General features: G+C 47.5%; 1 protein-coding gene across 5 annotated transcripts in view; it reads left to right on the top strand.

The window, feature by feature from the left end:
* The window catches only part of Mical2 (microtubule associated monooxygenase, calponin and LIM domain containing 2), a 186,097-nt gene that overhangs the window by 87,750 nt on the left and 76,435 nt on the right, over nucleotides 1-21,912 (top strand). For 4 of the 5 annotated variants that reach the window (XM_028767992.1, XM_028767994.1, XM_028767995.1 and 1 more), the window contains 10 exons: nucleotides 448-548; nucleotides 3,791-4,048; nucleotides 5,096-5,211; nucleotides 5,999-6,125; nucleotides 6,729-6,819; nucleotides 7,880-8,027; nucleotides 8,872-9,071; nucleotides 9,368-9,474; nucleotides 13,880-13,948; nucleotides 16,991-17,134. In XM_028767992.1, the coding sequence (XP_028623825.1) occupies nucleotides 448-548; nucleotides 3,791-4,048; nucleotides 5,096-5,211; nucleotides 5,999-6,125; nucleotides 6,729-6,819; nucleotides 7,880-8,027; nucleotides 8,872-9,071; nucleotides 9,368-9,474; nucleotides 13,880-13,948; nucleotides 16,991-17,134 (1,361 nt within the window). Of the gene's footprint in view, nucleotides 1-447; nucleotides 549-3,790; nucleotides 4,049-5,095; nucleotides 5,212-5,998; nucleotides 6,126-6,728; nucleotides 6,820-7,879; nucleotides 8,028-8,871; nucleotides 9,072-9,367; nucleotides 9,475-13,879; nucleotides 13,949-16,990; nucleotides 17,135-18,464; nucleotides 18,591-19,591; nucleotides 19,811-20,002; nucleotides 20,105-21,532; nucleotides 21,659-21,912 lie in introns of all 5 variants that reach the window. The other variant, XM_028767996.1, reaches the window with a different exon arrangement.

A 21,912-nucleotide genomic window follows, 5' to 3' on the forward strand; every position in this document is an offset into this window, starting at 1 on the left:
ACCATGATGCCATTAGGCCTCTAACCTCGCAGTTTTGTGCCATTGACCTGGGTTTTCTTTTATAAGCTAGGACGTGGCAGAGATGCTCTGTGGTGCACACAGTCAATGGTGCCGGAGCCATGCAGTTGAGTTCAAAGTTGGTTTTTGTTTAGCATCCATGGCCCTGTCAAGTACTTCCCATAATACTCTATGCTCGGATTTAATTTAGAAATACTCGACATCTGAGGTTGTTGTAGGTCGTTTGCTTGTTTTGTTTTTGAACTTGTCTTTGTGCAACCATAAACGCTAGCTGCTTTAACCTGGGTGACTTCTGGTCCTCTCTCCTACTTTCCACAGCCTGGTATGTCTTTAGTATTTAACTTATATGCATCTTCTGCACATACATATTAAGACCTGGAATAAAGCAAGGTGCAGACTGATAAACAGTCTGAATGTTTCTCCTTTCAGGGATCGATCTCGAGAACATTGTTTACTACAAGGACAGTACCCACTACTTTGTCATGACAGCCAAGAAGCAGAGCCTGCTGGACAAAGGTGTCATCCTTAATGTATGTACCTGTGGGCTATAGTCTCTTACCTGTGTTCCCCTGGGCAACATGGACTGGCAGCATCTGGAGATGTGGGAAAAGATACTGTCCTGCCAGGACCCATGCGAGGGGCAAAGAGACTGCCTGCCACCTTCCTTGCCTTTGGCATTGTGGGACTTCCCAGCCATACAGATATGTCTCAAACATGTGGTGAGAGACCTTTGCTGAGATGTGCCCAGAATATGATCAGCTGAATCTTTCCTTTCCTCAAATGTCATTCATTTGGCTCCATGCCTTCACTGGGAGGTCACAATAACTTGGAGATGGGGACTCCTTGTCCTTGTGGAACATAGAGATGCTATCATTTAGGACCCGCATTCTGTGTCCCCTCTGCCATGGTGGGTGGCACTCACTGTTTGTGCTGTCAGAGATGAGCAGAGACTCAGCTCTGTCATGAGCTAACTCAGGATGGTGGCCACAATGTTGACTTTTTTTTCTGAATCTCAATGTTATGTCTATAAAATGGACCAACATGTCTGAAGAGGGTTCTTGAGACATGACTGTATAGTGGGTGGGGGTACATGAGGATTGCACACATGTATATAGGCACAGACATTAGTCTGTTTTCATTAGTGGTTTTCAAGGGTTTCCCCTTGTTTGGACACTTGCTTTTCTGTCCTGTTAGCTCCTTGGTTTCTCTCTGTGGCTTTGCCTCTTGTTTAATTTTTGTTTTGAGCTAATTAATGTCTTGCTGTGTAGCCCAGGCTATTGTCAAACTCTCCACACTCTTACCTCAGCCTTTTAAGTGCTGAAGCTGCAGGCATGAGCCCCAGGCTGAACATTCATTGTCAAGTATAGAGAGGACAAGGTGGCACTGGAGAGGTGACTTAGAGGTTTAGAGCACTTGCTGTTCCTCTACAGGACCCAAATGTGGTTACCATCACCTACATCAGGTGGCTCATTTCAGGAGATCCAATGTCCTCTTCTGATCTCCACAGGCACTGCGTGCATATGGCATGTGCTTACATAGACACATACATATGGATGAATAAAAATAGGCAAGAGGGGGTGGGGAGGAGGGCTTTGGTCAGATGTCATCCTTCTAGAGCTCCTGTGCTCATTGCTTTAAGATAAAGATCACACAGCCCCAGGTCAGCTGCCTCCAGGTCCTGGCCTAGACTGGGACCACTCATTCTTCCTTGCCAGAGTACAGTGTGCCTATCTTCTTGCCAGCTTGTACTGGAATCTGGCCTAGAGACATGAGTAACCCAGGCCTCCCCTGGGCCTCCTCCACCTTGGCTGGGGCCTCTGCTGAGAGCATGGGTTGTGGGCAGAGGCTGTGGGTGGGCCAGGTGAAACTAGCCTCACCCACCCCCACACATACCAGCTGTCATGAGCACTGGGCTTCCAAGTCTGCCAGCTCATATCTAGCTGGTCAGTCTGGTGTATGATGCCCTCTTTTTCTCTCAGGTAGAAGTGGCTTCTTCAGTCTTCTAGTGGGTGAATGCTGGGAATAATCTTGCCGGGCGGTATTTTTTGACTTTCTAAAATGGAGCATTTAAAGTCATAGCTCCTCAGGAAATGCAAACAGAAAGTCACTCCAGTTATAGAGGAGGTCGTATGTCTTGAGACCTCCGATACCAGCACCTTACAGAGGCCCAGTTAGCATCTCATTGTACACCATCACTCATGACATTATGAATCAGTAGGGGCAAGCAATATCTCCCTCATTGTGCCAGGCACAGCATGGGCATTTCATGTGTGTACTCTCACTCTAGCTTTAAGGAAGCGATCTTGTAATTATGTTTCTGTGAATGAGAAAACAGGGAGTCAGATCAAGCTAAACCACACGCCCAGATTCCACTTGTGATAGGGTCTCACGTATGCCAGGCTGGCCTTGAACTCATTTTGTAACTGAGATGACTTTGAATTCCTGATCCTTTTGCCTCCATCTCCCACATACTGAAGTTATGGGTGTGTACTACCACTCCCAGTTTTAATCAGTGCTGGAGACTGATCTCTGGTTTTGCATGCATACTGTGGAACACTCTATCAGCGGAATTTTACTCCTCGAATCATCTCTGGGAAAGGTGGCCTTGAAGTTTCTCTGCCAAAGATACACAGAATAGACTTTGGAGATCTTCTAACCTTTTCTCTTTGTCCTCTGACACTCGCTGGCTGCATCACTAGAACGGATTCCCTCATTGTCCAAGCACAGGTGCCCTTGCTCCAGCAAAGAAGCAAGACAATGCCCACTTCCACAGCCAAGCCACGAGTGTCCCAGCATCACAGAAAAGTGAACAACTGAGTCTGAATAGACATTTAGAGAGTGGCATGGCACCCAAGCACCCTTTTATTCTAGTCTTGTTTGACAGCTAACCACAGCGTGTCTGCACCCCAGTAGCTTAACCCCATCTGCTATTAAATCACATTTACTAGCTTGTTCCTTTGTCTCTTAACTGTACTTGAAGCTATTGCCAGAACCAGCAATGTGCAATGTGTCCCTTGTTTGCTGAGAGGCCATTATCAAGTGCACTCACTGTTCACTACAGTTCCCAGTGTCCTCTGTCTAAATTCCTCCGTGAGATAGAGCTTTCGGCACTCAGGGCCAGGAAACACTCACCTCCCCTGAGGAATTGCTGTGTCTCGTTTTCTGATAAGGAAAGCCCATATCACATTTCCCCTTTGCCTTGGATGCCAGGAAGCCCAAAGCCAAACTGGGTGCTTAATCACAACTGTGCTAACCGCCATGGCTGCACCGTGAGTTTATTTTCTTGGCTCTGGTTTTCTAGTTTGGGTTTACATGTGTGCAAGTGTATGTGTGTGTGTGTGTGTGTGTGTGTGTTTATGCACACACTTCTTACAGACATACATGCCCATATGTGCATCTCTGTCGAAGTCAGATGTCAGCTTCAGGAGCCATCTCCCTGTTTTCTGAGACAAGGTCTCTCACTGGCCAGAAACTCCTCAGTTAGGCTAGGCAGGCTGGCAAAGGACTCCCAGGGATCCTCCTGTCTGTGCCTTCCCAGCACTGAGATTATAATCACACTGTTCTGCCTGGCTTCTTGTGTAGGTTCTGGGGTTTGAACTTAAGTTCCCATGTTTGCACAACAAATGCTTTACAGACTGATTCATCTCCTGGGCCCCCTATTTCTATTTCAAGCAACCTCAAGACCCATCCCATGGCCTTTTGCCTAAAGGGGATCTGAAGCTCGGCCTTTGGAGAGGAGGGAGGGTTTGATGTCTGTTTTGATCTTCCTCAGGACTACATTGACACAGAGATGCTGCTGTGTGCAGAGAATGTGAACCAGGACAACCTGCTCTCCTATGCCCGAGAAGCCGCTGATTTTGCCACCAATTACCAGCTGCCATCCTTAGACTTTGCCATCAATCACAATGGGCAGCCTGATGTGGCCATGTTCGACTTCACCTCCATGTATGCCTCAGAGAACGCAGCCCTGATGCGTGAGCGCCAGGCACACCAGCTGCTCGTGGCTCTTGTGGGCGACAGCTTGCTTGAGGTACTACCTGCCCTTAGAGCCCTTCATTTATGCTACAATTCAGATCCACAGGCCTGTACTTGAGCTCATAGCCTCTGCCACTAACATCCCAGGGAAGGGCAGGTTCTCAGACAAAAGGCACACCTCTCTCCCAAGGCCATCTTGGCCTGGGAACCAGCCCTTTTGGCTGAATTTTGAGATTTGTCAGTTCACCTGTAGAGGAAGCCTTTTCTCCCATCTCCAGCTTCTTCTGGGCTGCTTCTAGATTGAAGAACAAAATCAACCAGCCCTGATCTGGAGCCCAGGACTGTTTTCCTCAGAACATATAGACTCCATAAGCATAGCTGGGACCTGTTAACCGGTGAGGGTGGCCCTATGTGGATTTTCAGTATAGAGATCTTCCAGAGTGTGAGGGAGGCTCGGGGGGCAGGGCAGGAGATTTTTGAAGTGCAGTGTTGAAGCCATGGCTTTCTCTCTCGCCCCTAAAAATGTGAAGATTCTTAGATAAGTGACCATTTGGGAGTTAGCATCCCATCTTAATATGAACACTCACAGTGTCTGCAAAGTTGTCCAGAGCTGAGAGTCAGATTACAGACCCTGCTTTTGGTATATTATGGGCAAGCTTGGCCAGACCAGTCCTTGTTCACCCTTACTGTGGCCTGTCGCTTCTATCCCTGCCGCCCTCCCAACCTTCCCTTCCTCATGCTCCTCCAGTGCTAAGTGCTCTGGCAGGCTCCAGTGTTTTCCAGCCACAAAGCTTTTGCCCTTAACCTTGCTAAATGGAAGATGAGGATCCCACCCATGCTTTACAATGGTCATAAAGGCCATGCTTTCAAAAAGTGTCCGGTTCCCCTCTCTCTCTTTCAGAGACCCCAGGTAGCTTTGCTACATGTGGGGCCATCATACCCTTCACATTTTTGCTACAACTGCCCATGATTCTGATAAGCTGTGGGCAGCAGGACTCTGCCCTTGCCCTGGTTCAGAGCTGGCAATCAGCCAGTGGTGGATAGAATGGGAGAGAAGACTGGAAGTAGAGACTATGGGAATTTTACATGTGTTCTTTTACAGCCGTTTTGGCCCATGGGCACAGGCTGCGCCCGAGGCTTCCTGGCAGCCTTTGACACAGCATGGATGGTGAAGAGCTGGGACCAGGGCACCCCTCCCCTGGAGGTGTTAGCTGAAAGGTGAGTCTTAAGAGTAGAGCTCATAGCTGGCCCCAGCAGCCCCGGGCAGGAGTAGAGCCAAGCTGACTGTCCAGCAGCTTTGAGCTTATCCATCTTTCCATGTGTGGCTTGACATGATCTGAGGGTCTCCAAGGACACTGTGTCACAATCCATTTCCTTGGGTGAGTTTCTCTATGTCCAGTGTCTTAGGCCCTGGATAATAAAGACAAATCTTGACATGAGCTAGTTCTAAATTGTGCCTCTACGACTTTTCTCATCCACACAAGGCCCAAGAGGTTTATTTAAGGAAGTCTTCAAGGACATTGCACAGTGTCCTGTCCTGAATAAGGGATCTGTGACCTTCCAGGACTCTCCTACAGTTGAGGTCCTGGCTTTCTCCCAGGCCCTTGCTCTGACCACAAGACCATGAACAGATGGCTGACTTGAGAGAGTTAGTACTGATACAGGAGACAGGCTTTCGATGGCCTTGGGTGTGGACCACTATGACCACAGGGGCAAGCGGCAATAGCAGCTTGGCTGGGCAGAGGCTTTAGCTGAACCAGAGGCTACTGAGATGCTGGCCCTGCATTCCTGCCCCCTCCTGCACGGTAAAGGAGACCACATCCCCAGCACCTAGATGCTTTTCCTCTCTCCCCCTTTTCATCTCTCCCATTTTGTAGTTCTCTGTCAGACATTGCGAGTAGGACTATACAAACGCACCCAGGGAGACCAGGGAAGAGGGGAGTGTAGGAGCCAGGGCCTGTGGTGGCAAGAGCACCCCTGACCTCTGGCCTCTGACTCCCGGCAGAGAAAGTCTTTACCGGCTGTTACCTCAGACAACCCCTGAGAACATCAACAAAAATTTTGAGCAGTACACCTTGGACCCAGCCACTCGGTACCCAAACCTCAACTTGCACTGTGTCAGGCCTCACCAGGTAAGCCCACTCCCAAGTCAGTCTCAAGCCCCTGCAGTGACCTGACTGAGGAAGAAGAATGGTCTCATAAATTCCTGGAACTGAGGCCACCAAAGCATGCTAGCCCAGGGTGGAGCTGGTTCTTTTCCCCAGAAGATGCAGAATAAAGGCAGCACTCTTTATAGCCTATAGGAGGGAGCTAGACCACATGTGATGCCGCATGCATCTGTGTTTATTTGCATGTTTGTGTATGTTTTCATGTGTTAATTTGCTACTGTGCAAATGTGACACTGGTTATATTTGTGTCAAAAATAATCCACTTTCCTAGATAGCTCCTTTCTTCCTTACCTTGCACGGGCCTGGACTTCTTTTATTCTAGGGATTTTATCCACCCCAAATTTACCTTCTTCAATTAATTAGACAGAGATTAGTACAGGTTCTTATTAGCTAGTTAGAAACTCACTGTCAGTTCTCCCACACTTGGGAAGACAGTTAAGGCCTGTGGTATGTGTTGAAAGCCATGTCAGCCAACACCTGAAGAAAGTAATATCGGGTAGAGAGTCTGGCGTGGGGCACAGGATCTGGGAACTGGTGGGCAGATGCATGTTCTTTTTCTGCTCATAGGTGAAACATTTGTACATCACTAAGGAGATGGACCGCTTCCCTCTGGAGGGATGGGGCTCAGTGAGGAGATCTGTCAGCCTCTCCAGGCGGGGTAAGTTGTCCTTCTGGGGCCCTGAGACAAGCTGTACAGGGGATGAAGCTTGCTCAGACCTACTGCCAGCTTGGCTCTGCCCCATTACCTGTGACCTTTAACAGGTGCCTCTCCTCTTTTGTCCTTCAGTTTCCACATCTGTAAGAGCAAGGGTAAGACAGGATTATCAGAGTTAAGGTGTGCAGTTAGTTGTCAAGTACTCAGCACAGGAAAGTCCACTGTAGGCAGTCCCATAGGACTGGTTTTTCTTTGCCTCTTGTTTCTGGAATGAGGGTCCTGTCTCCCCAACTAGACAACAGATTCCTGAACTTTTATCCCCCTTCTGATTCCTAATCCTGATACAACACTGGCTACAGAGTGGGTGCTCAGAGTTAGGGGAGGGATGGCTCAATGAGTAACTCCCCAGTAGCCAGCTCCTCTCAGGCCCCGCCCCTCTCTTACCCAGGGACACTCCAACTACCTGTCTGCCCAGCCTCTCCCTCCCTTCCCTGCACACACCACATACCCAGCTGCTGTAAAACACTGTTTACGGTTTTACAACTTTTACTGCAACACAACTGTTTTACAGCTGTTACACAACTGTTTTTTATAACTTTTACAGATACAACTTTTACTTGTGTTACTTTTACGTAAGCATGGCAGGCTTAGCTGCCACTCCATCCTGTTTTCCTGGAATGGCTCAGCTCGGTCTGATTAATTTCTGGACATTCTTCAATAGCCAGCTCAAATATACATCCCCAGACACTTTCTTTACTGTGGTCTCCGCCCTGAGATAGCTTACAACAAACCTGGGCATGAGCTCCTCTATCCATGACAACTCCAAGTCATTGGTGTCACCCAGTAGATGCAGGGTCTATGTTCTTAGCCTACAAATTAGACCCAGCTATTGTCCCCAGGGATGGTGCTGTTAGACAGTGTGTTTCCAGTTGACCCAGGTCCTGTACAGTGGCCATCAGGGTTACATTTATGTCATCCACTCTTCCTGGTTCCCAGTCCTAATGGCAGAGAGAGTGATTGATGCTCAGGCTGAACTATCTCACCACCTGTATTTTTCCCCCAGAGTCAGACATCCGGCCTAACAAGCTCTTAACCTGGTGCCAGCAGCAGACCAAGGGTTACCAGCATGTCAGAGTCACTGACCTGACCACATCCTGGCGCAGCGGCTTGGCCCTGTGTGCCATCATCCACAGCTTCCGGCCAGAGCTGATGTGAGTGTGGACCCTGAATACAAGGGACTCTAGCCTTCTCGGGGTGGAGAGCCCCCGACCCAGCTAAATATTTCTCTCTGCAAGTTTCTATCCGGGTTGTTTTCTAAAACTTGTTTAGACAGCAACATGTTTGCCGGGTGTCCCTAGTATGTAACAGTCAGCACAGGATTAGTAGTTGTGTCTCTCCACTTGGCCGTCAACCCTAATAGCCACACTTTGGAAATTTGAGCATACGCTTCAAAGCCCCACTCACAAGAAAGGAAATAGAACAGAGAGACCTAACTTAACCAAGCATTTCTGTGACACCCATATTCATCAGATCATTTATGGAATCTTCTAGAGCTTCTTTGTGTGTTAGCAAAATGGTAGGATCAACTGGAAGGTGAGATGACATTCTAGAAACCCTTTGTGATATCCATAGAACAATACTTATTGACACGGAAGCAGCACAGACCTCCCCCCACCCCGACCCTTCCTAAAACACTAATGAAAACCTACTGAAATCATCTAGCAGGAAGGAGACAGGAATCTCTTTTCCACATGATATATATGATTTCATTGATTTGAGAAAATCTCTTGTTACTATAGCAATTACAATGAAAAATGAATAAGAGAAGTAACTAAGGTAACTCCCACATTTTCCAAAGAGGCTAAATCATTTTCTAGTAGCTTAGGTCAGTGGTATGATCATGGTCCATGTTTGATTCAGTCCTTCATGAGCGAGGCATATTCCTGGGCTTGAGGTTGGGGCTCAATGGGACTGGAAGAGTCATCAGCCCACAGTGCTTCTTATGAGCAATTCATCCTAACTCACCATGAACTTCACCTGACATTGATCCTCCAGCAATTTTGACTCACTGAATGAAGACGATGCTGTCGTGAACAACCAACTGGCATTTGATGTGGCCAAGCGTGAGTTTGGGATCCTGCCTGTGACCACAGGCAAAGAGATGGCGTCTACCCAGGAGCCTGACAAGCTCAGCATGGTCATGTACCTCTCCAAGTTCTATGAGCTATTCCGGGGCACCCCACTGAGACCCATGGGTAAGCACAGAGACTTGTCTAGCTGCTAGTATTATCTCTGTTCTCCAGCGCAAGTCTGGCTGGTGCTGTCTAACTCTGCAGCTACCAGACACCTTCCATTTGACTCAGAGGCCAAACAAGAATGACCCCTGAAGAGATGTAGTGGTCTCTCCAGACCCTTCAGCCATTTAAGGCTTTATAAAGATCAGGATGAGGGAATTATTTTTGAAGACTCTTGCTACAATGACACCCACCAGTTATAACATCACTACCTGGTCCTGTATCCCAATTTCAATGTTGCTTTTACTTCTCAACAGATTCATGGCGTAAAAACTATGGAGAAAATGCTGACTTTGGCTTGGGCAAAACATTTATTCAGAATAACTATCTCAACCTCACGTTGCCCAGAAAGAGGACCCCACGGGTAAGTTTCAGGCCCGTGTTTTGTTTCAGAAAGGAGAATATCATATCCAGATCTATTTATGTTGACAGACTATGTAAGCCAGGACTCAAAAGATATACACACAGCTCAGCGGGTGCATGTCTTAAGAGTGAACCCAGGTTAGCTCCATCCCCTGAGTGCTAGGTTCAAGCTCATTTCTCGTGTCATTAGACAGTTCAGATCAGGGCTATGATGAACATCGGTTAAGTGGCAAGGGCATAGAGGAGTATTCTGTATTCTCACACTTCCGTTCATTAAATTCATTTGTTCATTCAATGGTCATCATGCCCCACTAACTTGAAGGCTGTGGTTTTTAGTTGTTTTGATGATGGGAACAATTACACAGACATGAATGCTGTGGGGCTCTTGTCCTTGGGTCCAGTCCTAGTTGGCTTCTCTGTTGTCATGATTAAACACTGACCAGACCAGCATGGGGGAGGACAGGGTTTGTTTGGTTTACACCTCCATGTCACAGTCCATCATCAAAGGACACCAGAGCAGAAGCTCAGGGCAGGAATCTGGAGGCAGCAATTGAAGAAGCCATGGAGGAATGTTCACTCTCCATCACTTGTATGCTTTCTTATACAACCCAGAACCGCTTGCTCTGAGGTGGTACCATCCACAGTGGGCTAGGCCCTCCTACATCAATAAGCAGTCAAAAGAATGCCCCGCAGGCTTGGCTACATTCAGCCAGTCTTACGGAGGCATTTACTCAGATGGAATTCCCTCTCCCTGGGTGATTCTACTTTGTGCCAAATTGGCAAACACTAATCAGCACAAGCCCAGGGTATAAAGAGGTTCTAGAACTTTCTAGATTTGTAGCACCCTTAGTGGCTATGACTTTTTTTTTTACAGTGTTCCTAGATAAGGGGGAAAATGCTTGTTCTGTTTCCTAATCAGTTAAGTCCAAAAAATCTGACACATATCACTGTGCCCTGCCTTTCCTCTGGGTTCACACTGGTTTCACAGGATACTGAGCTACACAGTTTGGTAACCACGCATCTAACAAACAATTATGATTTTATTCATGATATCCAACCTGTGGCCTGAAAGTAGGAGTACTCCAGGATAGCTGTGAATATAATCTAACACAAAATCATGAATTTAATTTAAACATGATAAGACTTTTTTTGAGACTGGGTCTCACTATGCAGACGAGGCTGACCACAAACTCACAGAGACCTGCCTGCCTCTGTCTTCCTCTACTGGTATTAAAAGTATACATTATCATGCCTAGCTGGTGAGACTTGTTATGGCAAGTTTTTTGCAAGTCAATTATGCATTTCTTGAATGTGAAATCTGCAAATGACAGAAGAGTGTCATAATCGCACAAAATAAACATGTGTGTGTGTTCTTACAACCTACAAGCCATGGGTTGGACACCTCTGAATTTAATGCGTGGTGTAAGACAATTTGAATCCTCCAATGTGATTCAGAGAAGCCAAAAACCTGATACTCTTCATTTCAACCAGCTTGCATCTCGGTGAGAGATAGAATGTCCTTGCTTTAATAGGTTCACCTTTACAGATATAAGCCAGGGATCACAGAGGCCAGGTGGCTGGCCCAAGGTCACACAGTACTGAGTTATACTTTATTGCTGTGTCCCCTGCACTTGTTCACTTGTGCACTTGTTCATTAAAGAGGCCTTTGTTGTGTATCCAGGGATGGAACATGCTGAAGAGATGTTAGTTGGCAGTGAGAAGTAGCTAATGTAAAGATGGTCTGAGTTGAGCCAGACAGCTCAGGATTTGGGGGACATGGCTGTCCTCTGCTGACCACATTAATAACTGGACTAGCAGATATGTGCCGCTGGTTAGTTTTTAAAGAGGGAAGCCATTTGGTTTAATAAATGGCTTTTGGCACATCAGCCTTTTCAAACCCTTGAAAAATCATGATAAGAAAGGGTTCCTGGGGTGAAAGAGCTGGAAAATAAGTAGGAAGAGAAAGTAAGTCATTTGTTTATTCTCATGTTCTCTCCGCCTGGCCATGAGAAATATTTGCTTTTTCCTTATGCTTCTGGTTCTTTGTCAAGTATAATAAAGTCCATAGTGATTGGAGGCTTTTGGTAATAGGTACTTTTATTTATTCTTTGGTAATTTCATAGATGTATGTAATATGTTTTTATCATGTCCATCCCCTGACACCCCCATTCCCACAGAAGACCCTCTTCTTCTTCTCAACCAGTCCTCTCCAAGTTCCCTGTGTGCATCTGTGTTCACATCTGCACTCATGTACACGTCCCACTGAGCTTAGTTAGGCCCATGTGCAGGAGAATAGATGGGAGATATTTGGTGGATCATGGCAGCACCAGTTGCTACACCACTGAAGGAAATAGCTTTGGTTAGAGGTCTTGAATCAACCTTTGCCTTCTGGTGAGAAAATAGTCTCTACATTTTAATTTTGATAGGCTTTTATTTTTACCTACATCTCAATAGCATTTTTCCAATGGAGAAAGTAAGCATTATTTGGATGCACGCACTGCTAATTTTCCCATGTTGACAGCATTTTATTTCCCAGGGTCCTGGTGGAGGCATCTTAGAAGCAAAGGTTACCCCCCTGTACTTCATTTACTCTCCCAGAAGATTTGGGATCATTTTAGGAGCTGCTGACTGGGCCCACCACTGTGGAGTGCATTTTGTGAGCCCATAGGTCACATGTCTGGATGGGGTCTAGCCAGGCTCCAGTTGTTTGAATAGTCCCACCCCAGGCTGAGAAGTATAAAAGAGAGAGTTGCATGTATTGCTCTTTGTGAGAAAAGCCAAGTCCTCATTGAAAATGGAAACAAAAATACAAAGAGAACTCTAAGATTATGCATGGGGCATTCTTGTTGATAGGACATTCTGTACTTTCATGGCTCTGGTCTCTAGCCTAAGTGGCATTCACAGTCAGTAGAGCTGAGAGCCCAAACAGCCTGTGTCTCTAAAACCCAACATTGTGGAAAATAAGGTCATCTGTTTCTCTTGGTGTTTGCCCAAGCATTTAGACTGAGATTATTTCCATTCACAAAATAGTGATTGATGAGAAGCTGAAGGAAATGTTGAAGGGAGGCAGGGCCCTATGATCCATTGGTTTATAGCACCTTGGTCAAATTTTTGAACAAATTTCCATGGCTGAACTACGGTTGTGTTTTTTTAATGGAGTTGGTGAACATGGCAATTGTGTGCATGCATGTGCATGTCCGTGTTGTGGGTGTGCGTGCGTGTGTGTGTGTGTGTGTGTCTGTGCCTGTGTCTGTGTATGTGGTGGGTGTGTCTGTCTCTGAGTGTGGGTACACTTAGTACACTTAAGTGATACATAGTAGACTCAGTTCTGAGGCTGCTATTTCAGAATAGCCAGGCCTGAAATGACCCTTATGGGGCCAGGCCACGCTAAGCCCCGGATGGAAGTTATGCCTGTGTTTACCGTGAACCTACAGCAACTCTTCCTACACTTACGGTGTTTGAAAGGCTGGGATGAAATGTGGACATGGAGGAAGTCAGAGTGTAGGAAAATCCATGCAGGTCTGATACATGCTCTGTGCATCCTGACTCCAGACTCCCCCGGGAGATAGCCACTCGGAGGAGGTCCAAGCCACTGGAAGCTGGCAGTTAAGATGTTTATCCTTAGGAAGTCGACTTAATCTGGGATCAAAGATACATGTGAAGAAGCTACTGTGTTTGGCCTACACCCCTACCCAAGGCCATGGTGATAGTTCAGTCCTTACAGCTCTCCTCCTCGTCTGTCTTGGCCAGTTTCACAGGCCTTGGGTAGATTGTTCAGATTACGGGAGCAGGGAGTGAGCTATGAGGTGTTATCGAGCCAGCTGGGTAACATCTATGAAAGGGAATGTGTCTGTGAATGGTTACAGTGAATGAAGAAGTCAGTAAATCTGAGTTGGCCTTGGCAAGCTGGACATTTGCTCTCTAGCCCTCAGGTTGGATCTAATGTTTATTTGAAATGAATTAAATCTTAGAATGGTACATGGGCTGCAGGTTTAATGTGATACCAAAGCCCTGGACAGGTGAGCCTGTGCTACCTCTGCATAGGAGGCCCAGGGAACACAGAAAGTCCGGTGGTTTCCACAAGGCAGTTCACACAAAAGGTATCTCTAGTCCAGGCCTGGCTCTGACCTTAGACACAATGATTAAACCCCCTCAGAGCCCAAAGCCACTGGGATAGAGATGATGCCTACCTTGCCTGTGTCGCAGGGATTCTGAGATAGAGTAGAAACACTCTCCACTGTGCCTGACCATAACTCCATGCCAGCACTTGTTGTGTGGGGGGCCATCTTTGCCCATGTCTACCATTGGGCTGACAGCTGTTTCCAGACAAGCATGCATCCTTCTATGCTTCTAGTTCAAACAGTGCCCATGGTCCTGAGCTCACTATGTTTTCTTGGCCATTGCAGGTAGACACCCAGACTGAAGAGAATGACATGAACAAGAGGAGGCGACAAGGCTTCAACAACCTGGAAGAGGTCTGTGTGCACGGGCTCTGCTGTAACAAAGGTCCATGTCCTGAGGACCGGTGGCTTGGGTGTGCTTGGCTATGTCACTAGCCCTTGTCCTGTTTGGTTTTTTTCTCTCATGAGCCACTGGGATCCAGGCTCAGTTTGATAGAAAACCAGTCAGTGTTCTGATCCACACTTAGCTTCTTCTTAGCTGTGTAACCTTGTAGGATGAAACCTCCCTGGGATGACGGGTATGTCTGACAAATGTGCTGATACATCCAAACTGCTTGAAACTTTGCAGGGCTTGTAGATTTATAAGATGACCTATATAATATTGTTAATTAATATTGAATTTCTAATTACACTAAATAGGACAGAGACACCAGTCAGCCCTCTGCATTTTTTTTTCTGCCTTTTGGACAAATGTTGAGTGCTCTCGAGCGCCACCATCTGATAAAAGGAGAAAATTTTAGGAGATTGTGTGTCAAACTCTAGAACTTGCCTCTGGAAATGATAGCATAAAGTGGGCATGAATTCTCCTCTAAAGAAATAATTTAAAGAGACATAAGATGTGCACTTCACTTATTTGTGCCTGTGTGTGTATATTTTGGAGGCTAATCATGTACTGTGTGTGCGTGCGAAGGCAGAGATTGATGCCAAGTGTCTTTCCTGTTTGCTTTCCACCTTATTTTTTGGAGACAGGGTCTTACAAAGAAGTGATATCTTCTCGATTAGGCTTAACTGGCCAGCCCATGAGCCCCAGGGGTCAGCCTGCCTCCACTTCCCAGTGCCATGGCTATGGACGTGTACCACTGCACCCATCTTTTTATGTGGGTGTTGGGGTCCTGAGTCTTCATGTTTGTGTGCCAGTCACTTTACCAGTGAAGCCATCTCCCCAGCCCTGTCTTACATTCGCCAAAGCCATCCTAATTCTGCAATAGGAAGCGTGTATATGTCAAGGAGCCGTGGGTGCCAGTTTTAGCTAGCCTGCTGGCTAATGTCAGAGCTGACTCAGAGGCACATGGGATAATTTGTAAGCTACACTGATGCTTGATTCACAGGACTCATAAGAGACATGCCCCTTCTGTGTGGTTAGAGAGGCTTTATTGCTGTCTTTTGTAAAACATTATTCTTCATGGCTCAGACTTGTTCCACCTTCCAGCAAATAAGCTGTCAGTCAAGCCAGGAGCCCGCCCTGATAGAGCCTAGCAGCCCACCCTTTACCTCATTTATGATAAAAAGACATCTGGAGTTCTTGTCACATCTTACAACGTGAACATGCTCACTATCCCCGTCTGAAGCATTCCCAGAGCTTCTGGGGTGATCCCATGAAGAACTGTGGCTTCAGGGAGTAGAGGAATGGCTGAGAAGTTAAGAGAGCTCACTGCTCTTCCCGAGACTCAAGTGTAGTTCCCAGTATCTACAAAAGATAGCTCTCAACTGCCTAAAACTGCAGCTCCAGGGGACTCAATGCCCTCTCCAGGCCTCCACAGCCACCCCTGTACTTGTCACATATACACACTCACACAGTGATTTTTTAAGAAAATAAAAATGAAAGAGAAATGCAGGCCCTGTACTCAATGAATCAAATCTGGTTTGAAAAAAGGTTATTGGTAGATATCTCAGTGAGTGTGGGCCCGCTGTATTGGCTGACCTTGATTTTGTGCAAACAGTGTTCATTCAGTAAACTCTCTCCTCACCCTTGAGCCTACATTCATGTGCAAGCCACACTTCGTACACTAAAGTGAGGAGTGACTCCATTTTGTGTCTGTCCGACACTTGACTGTGCTGTGCATACATAACTCCCTCCCCCAGGCCATTTCTCTTTGGGGCCTTATTTCAAAAACAGTCAACTCTAACTTGCATCTTCCCATGCGTCTCTTCTGAATGAATGCATCTTTGCCACCTCAAGAACACTGTTCCTGTGGGGAAGACCCACTATCTCCTTGAGATGGCCGACCACCCTCACTTGGCACAGTACCCCTCTCTGTCTTCTGAGGTGTGTGGGAAAAGATTCTCATGGAACAGGAAAAGACATTAGGAAATACTAGAAAATTTCCAGTGTTATTAATTAGCAGATGAATGAGAAGGAACTCAATTTTATAAACCATTGTAACAAGGTCTTCCTCACAGCCTGGTTACCATCATGAGTTCTCATAGGATGGGTGTGAAGCGCCCTTCACGCCTGTGCCATGAATCTGCAGAACCTCCAGTGCAGGCTAAATGTGAGAACACATCAGACCAACACAGATTGAGGATCTTTTTATAAAGTAGCTGCCAAGTGCCCCTCAGAAGTGTAGGAGCCAAGGAAGATAGAGAAATGCCAGAGATTGCAGGAGACCTAGGAGACAAGATGACTAAATGTGTGGGATCCTGGACAGGAGCCTGGAACCGAAGCTGGGTGGGAACAGAAAAGCTGACGCAATCCAAATAGAGCCCCCGGTCCAGATCACAGCGTTAAGCCAGCGTCCACTCCCCGACTCCGATAACATTATTCCTGAAGCTAGGTCAGCTGGAGGAAGGGGGCTCAAGAGCAAGCCGTACTGCTTTGTACCTTCTGTGTAAATCTAAAGTTATTTCTGGATTGCTTTTTATTCAAAGGTTGGAGTTGTGGGTGAATGTGGGAAAAGGAGTACAGAGCAGCAGAGAAAAATTGCCTGAAAGCTTGTGCTTATGATAACCCAGCTGATCTCTCTCTCTCTCTCTCTCTCTCTCTCTCTCTCTCTCTCTCTCTCTTTTCACACTTCTTAGCCAAATGATCCATTTTGTAAACTATTTTATGTCACACCTCTCTATAAGAACTAATTGTTTTTTTCTGAAATAACCTCTTGAAGTGGGACATTCCTCCCATTTTGTAGATGGGGCAAGTTCAGAGATCTAAAGCACCAAGGTCCCAGGGCTTGGAGGGAAAGAGTCAGAATTCAAACTTTTACCTGCTGGCCATGCCCACTCTTTAGACACACACATTGTGCTGTAAGCATCAGTTCTAGGGCCTGTTGCCTGGACTTATAGAGAGGACCTATGTCCAGATGATGCCTGGATTCCAATGTGCTGCTTTGATCTTTGCAGCTGCCAGCCTTCTCCAGCCGTAGCTTGGGCGCCAATCAAGAGTATGCTAAAGAAAGTGGCAATCAGAACAAAGTCAAGTACATGGCCAATCAGCTGCTAGCCAAGTTTGAGGAGAACACTCGGAACCCTTCAGTCATGAAACAGGTAAGGCTATCACATGGTCACTGGACCTACCCTCTGGTGACAGAAACTTTCTGGCTAGAGATCGGCTGAAGTTCACCATCTGGGTTGTGAAGTAACAGACTTCTATGGGGACAGGTAGCAGCTCTTTTCTACTTTGGAGTTACATTGTCCTGTTAGAGCATTTTGTCCTCCGTAGTGGATATCTCGACAAGTAAGTGTGGTAGCATTCCAGTAAAATCAATTTACACAAACAGGCCCCTGCATTAGACCCATGGGTTACAGTTTGCTGGTGCTCATCTTGCAGTAATTAAATCCGTTTTCTATTTTGGTTTTGCACTCAAACCATGATTTGTAGCCAATGTGAGATGGAGCAACTTGAGTTGACAGACTGTGGGAGAGCACTGCCCCAGTCCATGGTGAAGTGATGCACTCCAGCCAGAGGCATTGACTAAGATGACAACAAGGACTTGACCAACCTCCTCAGTGTTCCCTGGTGTCTCTCCCCTCCCCGTGCCCCAGCAGGCCCTGATGGGGCGCTGTGCCCAACCAGGGCAGGCTGTTGCTGTGCCTCAGACTGCTGAGTCCTCTCTGACTCACTCACTTGAGGTCTGTGCTCACAGCTTGGTACTCTCTTCACTTGCCTTAAATACATGTTGTATTATGATATATGGTTATTGTTACTAAACTCTGGGGTCAGATTCCCTTGGTGTATGGAGGACACCAGTCCCATGACAGAAATTGGCTCATTTTATGGGGGACAGTCTCCTTACTGGTTAACTTTAGAGGCAAACATAAATGGCTCCTTGGTCTTGGGGTGAGCCACACCTCTCCTGAATAACTAACCTTCTCCAGAAAGTGGCTTTGTTATATAAGGGCAATTTTCTTGAGTCCTGACTTTGTCTAAATGTAGTTTCAACGGTCCCTTCTGGACTTCCTATAAGCCCCAGTGTTAGAGAGGGCTCTGTCCATTTGGCCTGAACATCACTGTCCTGGAGTGGGCAAGAAGCTCTCTGTTTCTGGGAGAACTGCACTGGACACTCTAGCATGGTGTAGGCTGGCAATGATGGCCCAGAGCCCTGTGTTTGAGCCAAAAGCAAGGCCTGTGGGATTGACACGTCGTCCCAGAGCAGGAGACTACAGAACTTGTCCATCCACATGCTTGCAGAGCCAGGGATCCAGTTTCCCAGCTGGGCCAGGCTTGTAGGCGCCTAGCCAGCCCCATCTCTGCTCCTCCACACCGCATCTCCTTCTCCCTGTTTCTCCTGTCCTCCCTCCGCATGCCTGGGTCTTACTTACCTTTTCTTTCCTGTCTCCTGGGGCTGCCTCTGTGGACTTGCCTCTCTACTCTCAGGACTGCCGCCGGGTCTCAGGCATAGGTAAGCCTATCCTGTGCTCTGCCTCTCGCCCTCCTGGTACTTCTCGCTGCCCCAAGCTGGAGGAGTCTACTCCCAGGCTTCCACCTCCTCTGAAAAGGCAGGTAGGGCTCTTTCCAGTGGATACTATTTTGGTAATGCCAGCGGGAGGGGACTTTGAGCCAAGGGGTGGGATCCATGACTCCCTCTAGCCCCCAAGTATGGCTGAATGTAAAATCCCTGTACTATCCTTATAGATAAGATCTTATCCTTATAGACAAGAACAACCACATAGGTCTACCTGAAGTACATGCCACTGGTCCCTCAGACCATCACAGGAGTTATCCAGCCATCCATACTCACTCTTGATTCTGTTGCTTCAGGGCAGGGGGGTAAGGGAGGGAGGAAGCAAGTGCATGTGGCATTTGGGGAATTATGTCATACGTTAGTACAGAGAGCTAGTGAATAAGCTGGTTTCCAATTTATTGAAAAAGTAATAATAGAATGGAATCAGGGGCCTTGTGGATACACCCACTGAAGAGGTGAGGCTGCAGCATGGTAAAAGCCTTTCTGGATGTCTAAGCAGCCAGAGCCTGTGTGCTGAGACTGTGCTTTATCCCATCTCTGGCTTTGGAATCTGGACAGAGTCAGGATGAGTACCCACAAACCCCAGGGTCATCTGGTCAGCACTGGGTATTGTGTTTTGCTCTCATACCAGAGGGGGAGAGCGGTCAGTGTGGTCTAGTGCAGCAATCATGTGTCTGTGTGCTTACCAGTCCTTTGAGGGCAAGGAATGCTCGTGCATACTCAGATCAACCATAGCCTCTAAAGGAACAAGCCAGACCTTCCTTAAGGCATCCTAGGTAGTTTCGGAATATGAATACTCATGGGCCCAGGGTTATAGAGGTTTGTCTGGGGGACTCTTAGGCTTAGGCCCAGGCCTGAGAACTCTGATTGGGTGCTGGGAATACCAGTACAAGTGCAGAAGCCCCTCCCCCACCCAGTCTACTCTGTGACCTTTCCCAACACCTACTGCTGTGCTCTCTGTCCCTGGTCCTCATGGAGGTTCCTCATGGAGGTTTCCCTCCTATAAATGGAAGGAAGCTGACTTCCCCCTCTCTCTCAGTTCTCCTCCACGGTGGCAACAGGACAGGTGCTCAGAGAACTCAATCAAGTACCTGCTAGTGGCGAGTGCCCCAGCAGACCCTGGAGAGCCAGGGCCAAGTCAGACCTGCAACTGGGTGGTGCTGAAAATCTCGCCACCCTGCCTCCCACCTGCCAAGGGGCACTGGCCCTGTCTGGGGTGCTGCGGCGCCTACAACAAGTAGAAGAAAAGGTTCTTCAGGTGACCATCTTCTCTGCCTATCCGTGTCCATCCTACCTGCTCCTCATCTGGGTTCCTTCCCCTCTGGTTCCCTGCCTGTCTTCTGTCTCCTGTGTGTGAAGAGACAAACCTGGCTTACTCCTTCCCCTCTCCCTTGGTGGCAACCCTCATGGCCACTGTCTCTATCCTTCTCCTTTCTCACCTTGACTGCAGAAGAGGGCCCAGAACTTGGCTAACAGGGAATTTCACACAAAGAACATTAAAGAGAAGGCAGCTCACCTGGCCTCCATGTTTGGACACGGGGATTTACCACAGGTAAACCAGGGGCTTTCAGAGTCTTCAGGAACCAGGGCTGGGTGTCTAGCCGGGTAGCCGTGGACCAGCCCAGAAGCTTTTCTAGAGTACGAGAAGAAAGTCACGTTTTAAGCCATTGATAAATTCAAACTTGTGTCTAAGAGACCCAAATGCATAGTTTTTGATAGTAGACACATTATGACAAAGGCAAATGAAGACAGAAAAATAAGCCCAAGTCAAAAGAAACCATTACCCAGCAAAAAACATGCCCCATTAAGATCCTAGTAGGTATGACTGTGGTGACACATGCCTTTAATCCCAGCACTCAGGAGGCAGAGGCAGGCGGATCCCTGTGAGCTTGAGGCCAGCCTGGTCTTTACAGTGAGGTCCAGGTTAGCCAGAGCTACACAGTGAAACCTTGAGTCAAAACAAAGTAACATTAAATCAAAGGGAACAACCCTGGTCAAGGGTATCCAGTCTTTTGACTTTGGGATATGATGCTGTCATGCACAGACATGCTTGGTCACATTTGTAGTTATCCTGGGACGCATGTGGCATGTGGCATGTGGATACATATGTGCTTAGATAATTTCCAAGTAGACACTGAGTTTCCTGAGAGTCGTTGCAAGGAGGAATTGCTGGGCTCTGGGTGCTTTAAAGGTGAAAGCAAGCCAACTGCTTGTGCCATTACAGCCCATCCCTCCTAATCAGGGGGGCACTGAATGATGAGACAACGCTCAACCTCAGCTCTGTCTCTCATGCCGCAGTGCTAAGCTAATGCAAGAAACTTTGCCTTAGCTGGGAAGTATAGCTTCCTCCAGACTACCTACTGATTTAGAGACTGGTAGAAAAAGGTGTTTGCATAGCAGGAACTGGAAGAGTAATAGCGGAGCCCTGGAGGTGGGGGTGGGGGTATGCTTGCAAAATCCTCCTTCTTCAGCAAGCTATCTCTAGAACACATCTCTGCAGCTTCACCCAGCCTCCCCTTGTGTCTCCAGCTGTCGCTGGAGTCACGCATAAAGGGAAGATCTGCACTGAGTTCATTGCCAGAGTTCTAGCAGCCTCCAGAAGGCCAGGAAGTATGTGCCTACAGCTGCAGAAGCCCCAGCTATGGCAGTCTGCCCCGGCTGGCTCAGGCTTCTCCCCTCCTGAGCCTGCAGCTGCTCCCTCATACCAAACTCTATGAGGGCTTCTCATGAGTACTGCAGTCTTAGGCAGTTCTAGGCAGGAGCAGAATGGGTCTCATCGGAGTTCTTCAGGGAGCTGGAACTGAAGCAGAATGCAGTTCAGTCAGGAACTACATAATCCCATGTGGCTCCAAAGCCACATTTCTGTGTCGTCCTGAGACACAGGCCCCAGGGTCTGCTCCTCCATGGGGATGTCAAAGGCACGACTGCTACGCCTGCCACAGCTATAATCCTATCTTTATTCTGTCTCCGTTCCATTCAGGATAAACTCCTGTCTAAACGTGTGCCTCATGCTCATCCTCCATCTCCTCCCTCTTGCCTTCCATCTCCTGATCCAGCTGCTGCTTCCTCTTCACCAGCTGCCGACTCTGTTTCTCCTGCCAGAAAGGTAGTCACCCTGGATCATCGCCTTCCCCACCCCTGCATGTTCTGAGTTGTTCTCAGACTCCATCTGGCCAGCACAGCCAAACATCTGGAGCTAGGCTTGGCTGGGATGGAAGTTTGTTAGATATTGTACAAAAGCCCTAGATCCGGTTTGGGTTTTGTGTTAGCACATACATATAGCAGAACAGCTCCAGCCTGCACTGTGAGAGTCACTCTCACACATAAAACACTCATCAGGGATCCAGATACCAGGCCCTG

Source organism: Grammomys surdaster, unplaced genomic scaffold, assembly GCF_004785775.1.
Source record: "Grammomys surdaster isolate TR1022 unplaced genomic scaffold, NIH_TR_1.0 184, whole genome shotgun sequence".
NCBI classification, from domain to species: Eukaryota; Metazoa; Chordata; class Mammalia; order Rodentia; family Muridae; genus Grammomys; species Grammomys surdaster.